Source organism: Dendropsophus ebraccatus, chromosome 6 (genome assembly GCF_027789765.1).
Source record: "Dendropsophus ebraccatus isolate aDenEbr1 chromosome 6, aDenEbr1.pat, whole genome shotgun sequence".
Lineage (NCBI taxonomy): Eukaryota > Metazoa > Chordata > Amphibia > Anura > Hylidae > Dendropsophus > Dendropsophus ebraccatus.
In genome coordinates, this window is record NC_091459.1 from 25,330,351 (window position 1) to 25,343,074 (window position 12,724).

Below are 12,724 nucleotides of genomic sequence, written 5' to 3' on the forward strand. Positions count from 1 at the left end.
TAGGAGAAGGTTTGGTAGGTAAGGTTAGTGACATAGGAGAAGGTTTGGTAGGTAAGGTTTGTCTGTTTGCAGATGATGCAAAATAATGTTACAGGGTTGATATTCCTGGAGGTGTCAGTAATGTGGAAATGATTTAGCTTTACTAGATATGTGGTCTAAACAATGGAAACTGCAGTTCAATGTTTTTAACTTTTTCTTTCCAGTTATGGGGTTGAATTAGGGCTTTTTTTTGCCATGATGATCCATAATTTTTATCAGTATGATTTTGGTTTAGATGTGACTTTTTGATCTTTTCTTTTTCTTTTTATGATGTGACCAAAAATAAGCAATTTTGGTGCTTGGACTTATATATATATATATATATATATATATATATATATATATATATATATATATATATATATATATATACACAGTGAGTCCAAGAAGTATTTGATCCCTTGATGATTTTCTTTGTTTGCCCACTAATAAAGACACTATCCTTCAGCACTTTTAATGGTAGATATATTCTAACATGGAGAGACAGAATGTCAAGAAAAAAATCCAGAATATAATTTTAAAGAATATATATTTAATTAATTTGTATTTCAATAAGGAAAATAAGTATTTGATCCCTCTTGCCAAACACACTCAATACTTAGTGGCTAAGCCTTTGTTTGCAAGCACAGCAATGAGACGTTTGTTGTAGTTAACCACAAGTTTAGCACACACACCAGGGGGAATTTTGGCCTACTCTTCTTTGCAGATTCTCTCTAAATCATGAAGGTTGGTGGGCTGTCGCTTGGCAACTCTGACCTTCAGCTCCCTCCATAGATTTTCGATGGGATTGAGGTCTGGCGACTGGCTGGGCCACTCCATGACCTTTAATGTGATTTTTCTTGAGCCAATCCTTTGTTGCCTTTGCTGTATGTTTAGGGTCGTTATCATGTTGGAAGACCCAACCACGGCCCATTTTCAGAACCCTGGCAGAGGGGAGGAGGTTGTCCCTCAGGATTGTGCGGTACATGGCTTCATCCATCTTCCCAGTGATGCGGTGAAGTAGCCCTGTACCCTTGGCAGAGAAACACCCCCAAAACATTATGCTTCCACCTCCATGCTTGACGGTGGGCACAGTGTTCTTGGGGTCATAGGCAGCATTTTTCTTCCTCCACACATGGCGGGTGGAGTTGAGGCCAAAAAGTTCAATTTTGGTCTCATCTGACCACAAAACCTTCTCCCAATAACTTGGTTCATCTTTCAAATGATCATTGGCATACTTGAGGCGCACCTCCACATGTGCTCTCTTCAGCAGGGGTACCTTTCGGGCACTGCAGGATGTGAATCCATCGTTGCGCAAAGTGTTGCCAATTGTTTCCTTGCAAACTGTGGTCCCAGCTGCCTTCAGGTCATTTGCTAACTCCTGCCGAGCGGTTGCAGGACGATTTCTGACTGTTCTCAGCATCATTGCCACCCCACGAGGCGAAATCTTCTTTGGAGCACCGGGCCGAGGTCTGTTGATTGTCAAGTTATACTCTTTAAACTTTCTGATAATTGCACCAATAGTTGTTACTTTCACAACCAACACCTTACTAATCTTTTTGTAGCCCATTCCAGCTTTGTGAAGGTCAACAATTCTGACTCTGAGGTCCTGTTGGAGACTTGAAATCTGTGTGATCTGTCTGAATCTGTGGACAGTTGTTTTTCACACAAGTGATTAGTGAGAACAGGTGACTTCAGGTCAGGTAACAAGTTGATTGGGAGTGTCTAACTGGTCTGTAAAAGCCAGAACTGCTAATGAATACTAAGGGATCAAATACTTATTTCACTCCATTAAATACAAATCAATTAATATATATTCCTTAGATTTATTTTCTGGATTTTCTTTTTAATATTCTGTCTCTCCATGTAAGAATACATCTACCATTAAAAGTATAGAATGATCATGTCTTTATTAGTGGGCAAACAAAGAAAATCAGCAAGGGATCAAATACTTCTTGGACTCACTGTATATATATATATATATATATATATATATATATATATATATATATATATATATATATTTTTTTTTTTTTTTTTTTTTTTTTAAACATTAATATTTATTTATTTTATACACTTTTTAATTCCCCCAAGTGACCTTTCACAATTAATAGTTGGATTGCTAATTCTGATCTATGCTATACCGCCGCTGCATATGGAGCTCGCTCAGCTCCTAAACCCCCTCCATTCACCCCTTCACCTCAGCCTCATGTTCCTCTGCGCACACTGTGAAACCACAGAAGTAAGCATTTGAATCGTTGTATATCATGAACATTGCATTCAGTTGCAACTTCTGCATGCTATGTCCAATAGCTGCACGACATCTCCGATGTTATTCCAATTTCCTGCTAGATATTTGGACCTCCACCCTGTGTTATTGAGCTATTTTACTGTAAGAACGATTACATTTTACTCAAGGTTTAAATAAAATTGTTATTTTTTTCTCTAACAGAACATGAGTGCTGAGATGGTTACAGTTGATTACCAAGAGAACGTCCTCAGAGGAGAAATAACTATAGGCAATTACTCCTATCTTCTTCTCATTGGTATGTTGCTACATGAATAACTATCTGTGAGTGATAAAGATTTGTTGAGCCTTTTGGCAATCTGGTACTGAAATTTGTTATTCATAGACTCTTTTTTTGTTGTTGTTTTTTAAAACTGCTTATTTTGTGTTTTTTTCCCTGTATTACTGTTCAATGATTCTTCATGCACAAGTATGCAGTCCGTTGTTATTATATTTCCTTCATTTCAAAGGTGTTATCTATATCACTTGGTGTGACTTGACACCTTTGCTTAGTTGACATTACTATATATGTGTGAAGCAAAGATGTTTATTCCTGTTTTGCTGCACTGAAAGTAAAGCAGAGCATTAGGTGATTTTCTAGCCAGGGAAAAAATGGGTACTGAATAATATAAATAGAGACGAGCAGTTATTAACAAAGCAAAGTGCTTCATTTGTTCGACAGTCGGCTTATCAGCCTGCTGCTTTTAAACTCCATGCTGCTCTGGTTCAGGTGCCGGATAATACTGGATCCAGTTCTGGGAAACCGGGAGAAGTTTCCCAGGACTAGATCCAGGTTTTCCAGGCACCCAGAGCAGAGCGGCATGGAGTTTAAAGGAAGCTGGCTGATAAGCCGACTGTCGAGGTAACAAATTGCTTAACTCGTTAATGCTGATAAATTTGCTCATTTTTAAATATAATATAAAACATAAATAATTGTTGGGAAAAGTGGCTAATGCAGAGTGCAAAGCTCATCGACAGCTTTGACAGACAAGAATGGACAGTCAGCTCAGTCTTGGCTCCTCCACGCTTCTGGGTCAGCTTCCTTCTGCTCACTACCAGTTGTTCGGTCCTGGTTCCTCTTCTCCCTTAGTCCTTGTAGGGTCCATGGCAGCAGGGGCTTGTCAAAGTCCTTGTTCCTTCTGACCTGTGCTCATAGCTTCTGGTCACCATTCCAATCCTGTCTACTATGCCATGCACTCTCTTGGATTTAAAGTGTCTTTTTGTCGTCTTTTTTTTTTTTTCTCCACCTATCCTGGTTCATAATCTCTTATTTAAGGTGATTCTTCCCATTCCATCTTGCCTGAGCTTTGTTGGTTCCTTGTATTGCTCATCTAAGGTGTTTGATGAGCTTGTTCCGCAAACTTGTTTCTGTACTGTTGGCATCTTCTGTTTCCAACCTGCAGTGCCTGGTGCAGAAGTCCAGCATTTGCATCCTGGAAGAGGATGAAGGGTGACGACTTAGAGGACACTTAAACTTCGCTCCCTGGCGTGTCCCACAGTCAAACTGGATTGCTAGCACAGCAGATCCACATCTGTTGCCTGTTATAGGCCATAGACCCTCAGAGATGATGCTGAGACTTGCGGATGCAGTGCATACATAATAATTCTATTAAACACCATTACTACTTTGCTCCCTGACAATCCACATGTTGCAGCTCCTCCTGAGATCGAAGCGAGACACTTCTGCCTGGCCTTAATATGACATGCAAGGCTCTGGCTATTGAAGTAGCCAAAATCTTAACCCCAGCTATAAAACCCTTAGTAGAGGCTACAGTTTCATCATCACTGGCTTAAATGCAGGCAGACATTAGACGCCATACCAGATTACTGAACTAAAGGAGAGATTTATTTGCCTCAAACAATTCCTACCTGCAAATTATCTACTCCACTGAAATTCTACAATCCATGGTATTACAAATCTGCTACGCTAGAACAGGTGTATAGTATTGAGCTGCCGCCCCCAGCCTCTCTATCCAACATTGCAAAACAAAGTATCAAACTTAAAGGGATTGGCCACTTTAAAGTAAAATTGTTCTGTATACAGTATAAGTAAATGTACTCACATTACTTACTGACTGTAGCTTCCTGTGTGCCTCATAGAGCTAAAACCAGATTCCCCTCCTCCAGGCTGTGCTGTCCTGCTCTGTGGTGAGTCTGTCCATAAGATGGCCGACATGGAGGAGCATGTGAACATGCCCCTCCCCCCAGTGTCCACCACTGAACATGTATATGTCTATGTTGGACACTGGGGGTGGAGCATGGTCACATGCTCCTTCATGTCAGCCATCTTATAGACAGAATCACCACAGAGTAGGACAGCACAGCCTGGAGGAGGGGAGTCTGATTTTAGGTCTATGAGGTACACAGGGAGCTGCTGTCAGTAAGTGCAGTGAGTACAGTTACTAATACTGTACACTTAACTATTATACTATAAAGTGGTCAACTCCTTTAAATTACACAGATAATACCCTACTACATCAAACATTAACCCCTTCCCACATTAGAACGTAACTGTACGTCCTGATGTGGGTGGGGGCGTTCAGAGAGTGTTTTTTACGGTGATTCCCTCTGAACCGCCGCAATCCCAGGTGCTGTTTGTAGCCCGGGACCGCAGCTATTAGCGGGCGTGGTCCGATTGCCGCGTCCGACAATTATACATTTAGATGCAGCTGTCAAAACTAACAGCTGCATTTAAAGCGGCATTATCAGCAGGTTCGGGCCAGTGAACCTGCTGATATGAGGCAGCCGCTCTTTACCTCAGGATTCCCAGGCTGTACTTGTTATTCCTGTGGGGTCCGGTATAGTTGCATTTTCTGCTAATTCCCAATGTTCTAATTAGTGGGTTCGGAGAATTTGGGGCGTTCCCCATGTGTCCGAGCACCAGCTCGTCCCGCCTAGCCTGCCTCCTACTGGCCCGCCCACTATGCATATTCATATGTGCATAGTAAGGCTGCTTGTTACGGGGCATGCACAGGGAGCAGCCTGTAACAAGCGGCCTAACTATGCACATATGAATATGCATAGTGGGCGGGCTGGGAGGGGGCCGGCTAGGCGGGACGAGTGGGTGCTCAGATGCATAGGGAACACCCCAAATGCTCTGAACCCACTAATTGGGAATTAGCAGAAAACGCAAATATACAGGACTCCACAGGAATAACAAGTACAGCCCGGAAATCCTGAGGTAAAGAGTGTCTGCCTCATATCAGCAGGTTCACTGGCCCGAACCTGCTGATAGTGCCGCTTTCAATGTACTATTGGCCCTTTTCCCTGGTGTCTAGTGGGGGGATCTCCCACCCCGGCGATGCGATCGCAGAGATGCCTTCTATTGAGCCAGCTGGGGCTCAGCGTCGCACTGACTGATCCCGGCTCGGCAATCAATGTGTCTGGTCTGCTGCAGACCAGAGTAATAGAGTAATGATCTGATCAATCACTGCTGTATTAGGTATACTGCAGTAATCTCTATAAGAGATCACTGCAGTAATACTGAAAGTCCCCAGAGGGACTAAAAGTTACAGTATACAGTTTAAAAAAAAAAGTGTTTTTATTAATAAAAAATCCCCTCCCCTAATTAAAGTCTGAATCACCCCTCTTTTCTTATTTTATAAATAAAAATAAATAAACAAACATGCGTAATCACCCGAACTATTAAATTATCGCACAGGTAAATGGCGTAAGCGCAAAAACTCGCCAACGTGCAAAATTGCGCATTTTCTGTCGCATGAGATCCAGAAAAATGGTATTAAAAAGTGATCAAAAATATTTTTTTTCTGGTTTAACAGCATATTTTATGGAAAAATTAAGTCTATCGTTGTAAAGTACAAAAAGTGGCGCAGAAAATAAGAAATTATGTGGCTCTGTAGGTGAAAAAATTCAAGAGCTAGGGCATTTTAGAAGGAAAAAGCTAAAACTAGCCCGGTCCTGAAGGGGTTAAAACATCCAAACAGACATTTTGGTTCGTGGACATAAAAATCCTGCTGTTTAATTCTTACTCTGCAGAAACAGTCAAAAACCAGAAAGTACTCACATACATGTGAAAATCTCAGGTCCGCAGACAAATTCCCTTTGCCTTACAATTCTCATCGATGTTCAAGTTGTTTAAACCAGATGGAACATTTTCTACTTCTCTGACCCCAGAAAAACCTTTGAACTACATGGACGCAATCATCCAGACCTCCTGCCGGCATGTTCAAGTGCCACAGAACAGAAAGCTTGCCGGTTATTCTGGAGGACATGACCTAGCCGCCTTCTCACACCGATGATGCAGGAGCTCAGGAGCTGGACCAGTTCCATGCGTGGCGGCTCCCCACTGCTCTCACGGATGTGTGTCACATATAATGTTGTTTTCTTATGGAATGATTAGAACGATACTGACGTATTTGTATGCAATTTGTATTACTAAGAAAGTAGTGTATAGCATTTAGTCTTGTCATTGAAAAAGCAGCATGAAAAACCAGCATGCTTAGTTATTTCAATTCTATTTTTTTCTTCTAGAACTGAGTCATACAATAGAAGGCTTTGCAGGTAAGAAAGCATTGTTCCTTATCAATGCTGCTTTTCTACCAGCTATTTTTATGAATTGTGGACTAGTTTGTCTGAAACAAATAAAGAAATGAAAAACAAAGTTGTAGAAATGACACTATCTGGCCATATATGAAACTGTGATGGTTCCCTGAACTTAAAGGGGTTGTCCAGCGAAAATCTTTTTCTTTCAGATCAATTGGTCAGAAAGTTATATAGATTTGTAATTTACTTGTCATCTGCTGTAAATCATGCAGAAAATGTTTTATTTTCAGTCCGACACTCTGGCCGAGACAGGAACTGTCCAGAACAGGAGAGGTTTTCTATGTGGATTTATAGAAAACCGAGACAAAGTTCCTGTCTCGGCCAGAGATGTCAGCAGAGAGCAGTGTCAGACTAAAAATAAAACAACATTTCCTGCATGACATACAGCAGCTCATAAGTATGGGAAGACTTGAGATTTTTTTTAACCCCTAGGCGACCCTGGACATACCTGTACGTCCAGGGCCGCCTACCGGTGTTCAGAGCGGGACAGCGCTCTGAACCGCTGCGGTCCCAGGTGCTGCATGTAGCCCGGGACCACGGCTATTAGCGGGCACGGTCCGATCGCCGTGCCCGCTAATAGGGTAATCGGATGCAGCTGTCAAAGATGACAGCTGCATCCGATTACCTAATGCAGCCGTTCCCTGGTGTCTAGTGGGGGGACGTTGTCCTGGAGCAGCGATCCACACGTCCAGCTCGGGCTGGGGTCTGCGCCGTAATGGCGCTGATCTCGGCTCGGCACTCGGTTGCTTCCGGCTGCAGTAGCCGGAAGCAAACGAGTGCCTATCAGTATACTTATACTAGAAGTCCCCCAGGGGGAATAACCCTAACCCCAGGGGAGAATAACCCTAACCCCAGGGGGGCTTCTAGTATATGTGTAAAAGTAAAAAAAAAAAAAAAAAAAAAAAAAAAAGTGTTGTTGTTAATAAAAAATCCCCTCCCCTAATAAAAGTGTGAATCACCCCCCTTTTCTCATGTTATAAATAAAAAATAAATAAATAAACATGTTTGGTATCGCCGCGTGCGCAATCACCTGAACTACTAATAAATTAATCACATTCCTGATTTTGCACGATAAACGGCGCAAGCGCAAAAAAATACCAAAGTGCAAAATTGCGCATTTGTGGTCACATCAAATCCAGAAAAATTGTAATAAAAAGCAATCAAAAAGTCGCATATGCGCAATCAAGGTACCGATAGAAAGAACACATCATGGCGCAAAAAATGACCTCTCACACAGCCCCATAGACAAAAGGACAAAAGTGTTATAAGCCTGGGAAGGGAGCGATTTTAACCCCTTAAGGACAGAGCCTGAAATGGCCTTAAGGACAGAGACAAATTTTATGAATATGACCAGTGTCACTTTATTCATTAATAACTTCGGGATGCTTTTACCTATCCGGCTGATTCTGAGATTGTTTTCTCGTGACATATTGTACTTTACATTTCTGGTAAATTGGAGTCGATACTCATAACGAATCTTTATAAAAAAAACACCAAAATAACGTGAAAAATTGTGAAAAAATGCATTTTTCAAACTTTTAAACCTTTCTGCTTATACAGAAAATGGTTATGCCACATAAATTATATATTAAATAGCATTAGCAACATGTCTACTTTATGTTGACGGCATTTATTAAACAATATTTCATTTTTTTTAGACAATAGGAAGCTTAAAACATTAGCAGCAAATTTCCAAATTTTCTGTAAAATTTCAAAATCAGATATTTTTAGGGACCTGTTCAGGTTCAAAGTGTATTTGAGGGGCTTGTATGTTAGAAAGCCCCACAAAGCACCCCATTTCAGAAACTGCACCCCCCACACTCTGCAAAAGCACATCCAGAAAGTTTTTTAACCCTTTAGGGGAGTCACAGAAATAAAAGCCAAGTGTGTAGGAATTAGAAAAATTTTATTTTCTGTGCAGAGATTTTATTGTAATCCAATATCTTTCATAATGATAAACCTATTAGCAGAGAAATGCACCCCAATATTGATTGCCCCGTTTCTGCAGTTTATAGAAATACCCCATATGTGGCCCTATTGCGCTATTTGACCCAACCACAAGCCTCAGATATAAAGGAGCGCCTAGTGCATTTCAATGGCTCCGTTATATTTGGTCATTTCTGACTGTACCACTTCAGGTTGGCAGAGGCTCTGGGGTGCCAAAACCTAAAAAACATCCCTAAAGGGACACCATTTAGAAAACTGCACCCCTCAAGGAATTTAACAAGGGGTGCGGTGAGCATTTGGACCCCACAGGTGCTTCGCAGATTTTCAGAACAATGTGGTGTAAAAAAGGAAAAATTCTATTTTTTACACTAAAATGTTGTTCTAGCATTCATTTTTCATTTTTACAAGGGGATAAAAGAAAAAAAAAACACCAAACATGTAGCGCAGTTTCTCCCGAGTACGGAAATACCCCACATGTGGACATAAAGTGCCAAGCGGGCGCAGGACGAGCCTCCAAAGGGAAGGAGCGCCAATTGGCCTTTGCAAGCTGGATTTTACTGGAATGGATTTCAAGGGCCACGTCGCATTCACAGAGCCCTTGTGCTGCCAAAACACTGGAAACCCCCCACAAGTGACCCCATTCTGGAAACTACACCCCTCAAGGAATCTAAAAAGGGGCACAGTGAGCATATGGACCCCACTGGTGATGGGCACAAATGTGGAACAATGTGACGTGAAAGGGAAAAATTTCATTTTTTCACTTTCACGGCACAAATGTGGCTGTCATCAAGGGGTCCATATCCTCACTGCACCCCTTGTTAGATTCCTTGAGGGGTGTAGTTTTCAGAATGAGGGTCACTTGTGGGGGGTTTCCAGTGTTTTGGCAGCACGAGGGCTCTGTAAATGCGACATGGCGTTCATCATCCATTCTGGCCAAATCCAGCCTTCAAAATCCAAATGGCGCTCCTTCCCTTCGGAGGCTTGCCCTGCGCCCACATGGCGCTTTATGTCCACATGTGGGGTATTTACGGACTCAGGGGGAATTGCTCTACACATTTTGTGTGTTTTTTTTCTCTTTTAACCCCTTGTGAAAATGAAACATTTAAGGCTAAACCAACATTATAGTGTAAAAAATGTAATATTTCATTTTCACGCCATATTGTTCCACATTTGTGCCCGTCACCAGTGGGGTCCATATGCTCACTACACCCCTTGTTACATTCCCTAAGGGGTGTAGTTTCCATAATGGGGTCACTTGTGGGGGGGTTCAACTGTCTTGGCAACACAGGGGCCTTTTAAATGCAACATGGCCCCTCGAAATCCATTCCAGCCAAATCCAGCCTCAAAAAGCCAAATGGCGCTCCTTCCCTTTGGAGGCTTACCCTGCACCCGCATGGCGCTTTATGTCCACATGTCGGGTATTTCCGTACTCAGGGGAAATTGCTCTACACATTTAGTGTTTTTTTTTATCTTTTAACCCCTTGTGAAAATGAAAAAATCAAGACAAGATCAATGATTTAGTGTAAAAATTAAACATTTTTTACACTAAATGTTGGTCTAGCCTTGATTTTTCCCTTTTCCACAAGGGGTTAAAAAAGAAAGTGAACACAAAACGTGTAGGGTAATTTCCCCTGAGTACGAAAATACCCCACATGTGGGCATAATGTGCCATATGGGCTGAGGGCAAGCTACCAAAGGGACAGAGCGCCATTTAGAGGCTGGAATGGAGGATGGAGGCCATGTCGCAATTACAAAGCTCCTGTGCTGCCAGGACAGTAGAAACCTCCCACAAGTGACCCCATTCTGGAAACTACACCCCATAAGGAATCCAACAAGGGGTACAGTGAGCATATGGACCCCACTGGTGACGGGCACATAAGTGGAACATGTGCCATGAAAATAAAAAATAAAATTTTTTCATTTTCACGGCCCAAATGTGGCCGTCACCAGGGGGCTATATCCCCACTGCCCCCTCGTTAGATTCCTTATGGGGTGTAGTTTCCAGAATGGGGTCACTTGTGGGGTGTTTCTACTGTCCTGACCGCACAGAGGCATTGTAATTGCATCATGGCATCCTCTAATGGGAATGGCGGCCATACCTATTTAGCTGGGGAAAAGGGACCATTCTAATTTATTTGGGGGTATTAGGCCAATTATTGGTTTATAAGGTTGAAAATGACAGGTGTCCATCAAATTCAACCTGTGTTGATCCAGAGGAAGGCAAAAAAAAACCCTCGTAAGGCAGAAGACAGTAGCCTCATCACAGGGGAAAAATTCCTTCCCGACTTCATAATGTCGATCAGAATAATCCCTGGATCAACGTGACCCCTGAAATAGGAATAAGGGACAGAATTTAGATAATGTAGAACCCCAATGACGTGTGGTACGCCTTGAAGCGATCCAGTATGCAGAGGCCGGGGCGATCAGGACAGGTGTCACACTGGAAAATGGTGTCCTTCCTGATTCCCCTGTTACACCACACTCTGCACTTCTTCTGGGGTCTCCTGTTTTCCAGTGTGGGGGACGTCACCTGGAAAATGTTGTCCTGGTGCGATATGGGGTCCTTCATATCCAGAAGCGCTGGGTCCGCTCCATGGCTGCTAAATATTAGGGCTTTATTAAGGCTTCTGATATTTACGGATCGTGCCGCAAGCTACAGTAGCTCAGGCAGCGAGGGACCGGAAGAGGGGGTGCTGGTATAAAAGTTATCCCCGTACAGGTGATAACCTTTATCCAGCAGTGGGAAGATCAGTTCAGAACGATCTATCCACTAACTCCGAGGATGGGGGGTGGGGGTGGCATCTGGGGGCTGGATTCGGGTGTCCCTTCCTTCATACCCTCTAAGGGTACGTGCACACTGCGTAATGGCGAAGGATAACCCTTTGTGCATTCCGCAGCTGGCACCCGCCGGCGGACTGATGGAGGCGCGCGTCTCCGCTCGTGTCACACTCCATTATATGCACGGGCGGATTCTGCCCTCTGTCCAATGTGTTCATTCTTTGAACGGACGACTGAATCCGCCCGTGCATAGAATGGAGTCTATGATACGGGTGGAGACGCTCGCCTCCATCAGTCCGCCGGCGGGTGCCAGCTGCGGAATGCACAAAGGGTTATCCTTCGCCATTCCGCAGTGTGCATGTACCCTGGATCTGTAAGTGTACCCTGAGGTACTCTCACAGAGTGTGTAGAATTTCACGCCATACCGTCATCTCTTATTGGAACGGTACTGGCGGAAAAGACGTGTCTGGGGGGCAGCGTACGCTACACTACCCCCAGACACGTCACTGGATGATGAGGATGAATGGAGGAAAGAAGGATCCCCCCATTCATCCTCACTGGCTGTTTCGGTGTCGGAGGCAATAATAACGTATGCGTCTGACACTGAAAACACCTTGGGGGCCATCTTTATACGGGGATTGGTATATGGGGTATGTAAATGTGTAGTGGTGTAGTGTAAAACTTTATTTCATGTACTGTAGTGTAGTGTTTTTTACGTGTTTTTTTGACAGTAAGAAAAAATATCCCTTTGCCAAGAAAGGAGCTGCTGCTAAATGCCGCACTTATGTGCGGCACTTATCAGCAGCCAGTGGCAGTAAGATATAGGGGGGAAAAACGCCCCTACGCCAAAAAGGAGGAGTTGCTGATCAGCGGCGCACTTATGGGCGATGCTGATCAGCACTCAGCGGTGTAAAGGCACAAAAATTGGGGGGGGGGGGGGGGGGAAATCTTTTTAACCCAAAGCAACTGATCAGTGAATGATATTCACTGATCAGCCGCTAGGGGGCGGTAGAGCGACGCTGCCGGAGATTACCGAGGCCCGCCGAACACGAGGACCCGAGCGATTACGAAGATTTCCGACGCTGGACGACCGAACCCGGAAGTGACCCGAAGAAGACGCAAGGACGGCGC

At 43.4% G+C, this 12,724-nt stretch overlaps 1 protein-coding gene across 2 annotated transcripts in view; it reads left to right on the forward strand.

The window, feature by feature from the left end:
• The window catches only part of CYB5R4 (cytochrome b5 reductase 4), a 112,517-nt gene that overhangs the window by 54,266 nt on the left and 45,527 nt on the right, over positions 1 to 12,724 (forward strand). For both annotated transcript variants that reach the window (XR_011363484.1, XM_069973535.1), the window contains exons 8-9: positions 2,471 to 2,564; positions 6,797 to 6,826. Coding sequence is in view for 1 of the 2 variants with exons in the window: in XM_069973535.1 (XP_069829636.1) it covers positions 2,471 to 2,564; positions 6,797 to 6,826 (124 nt within the window). In the remaining variant the exon portion in view is untranslated. The remainder of the gene's footprint in view (positions 1 to 2,470; positions 2,565 to 6,796; positions 6,827 to 12,724) is intronic.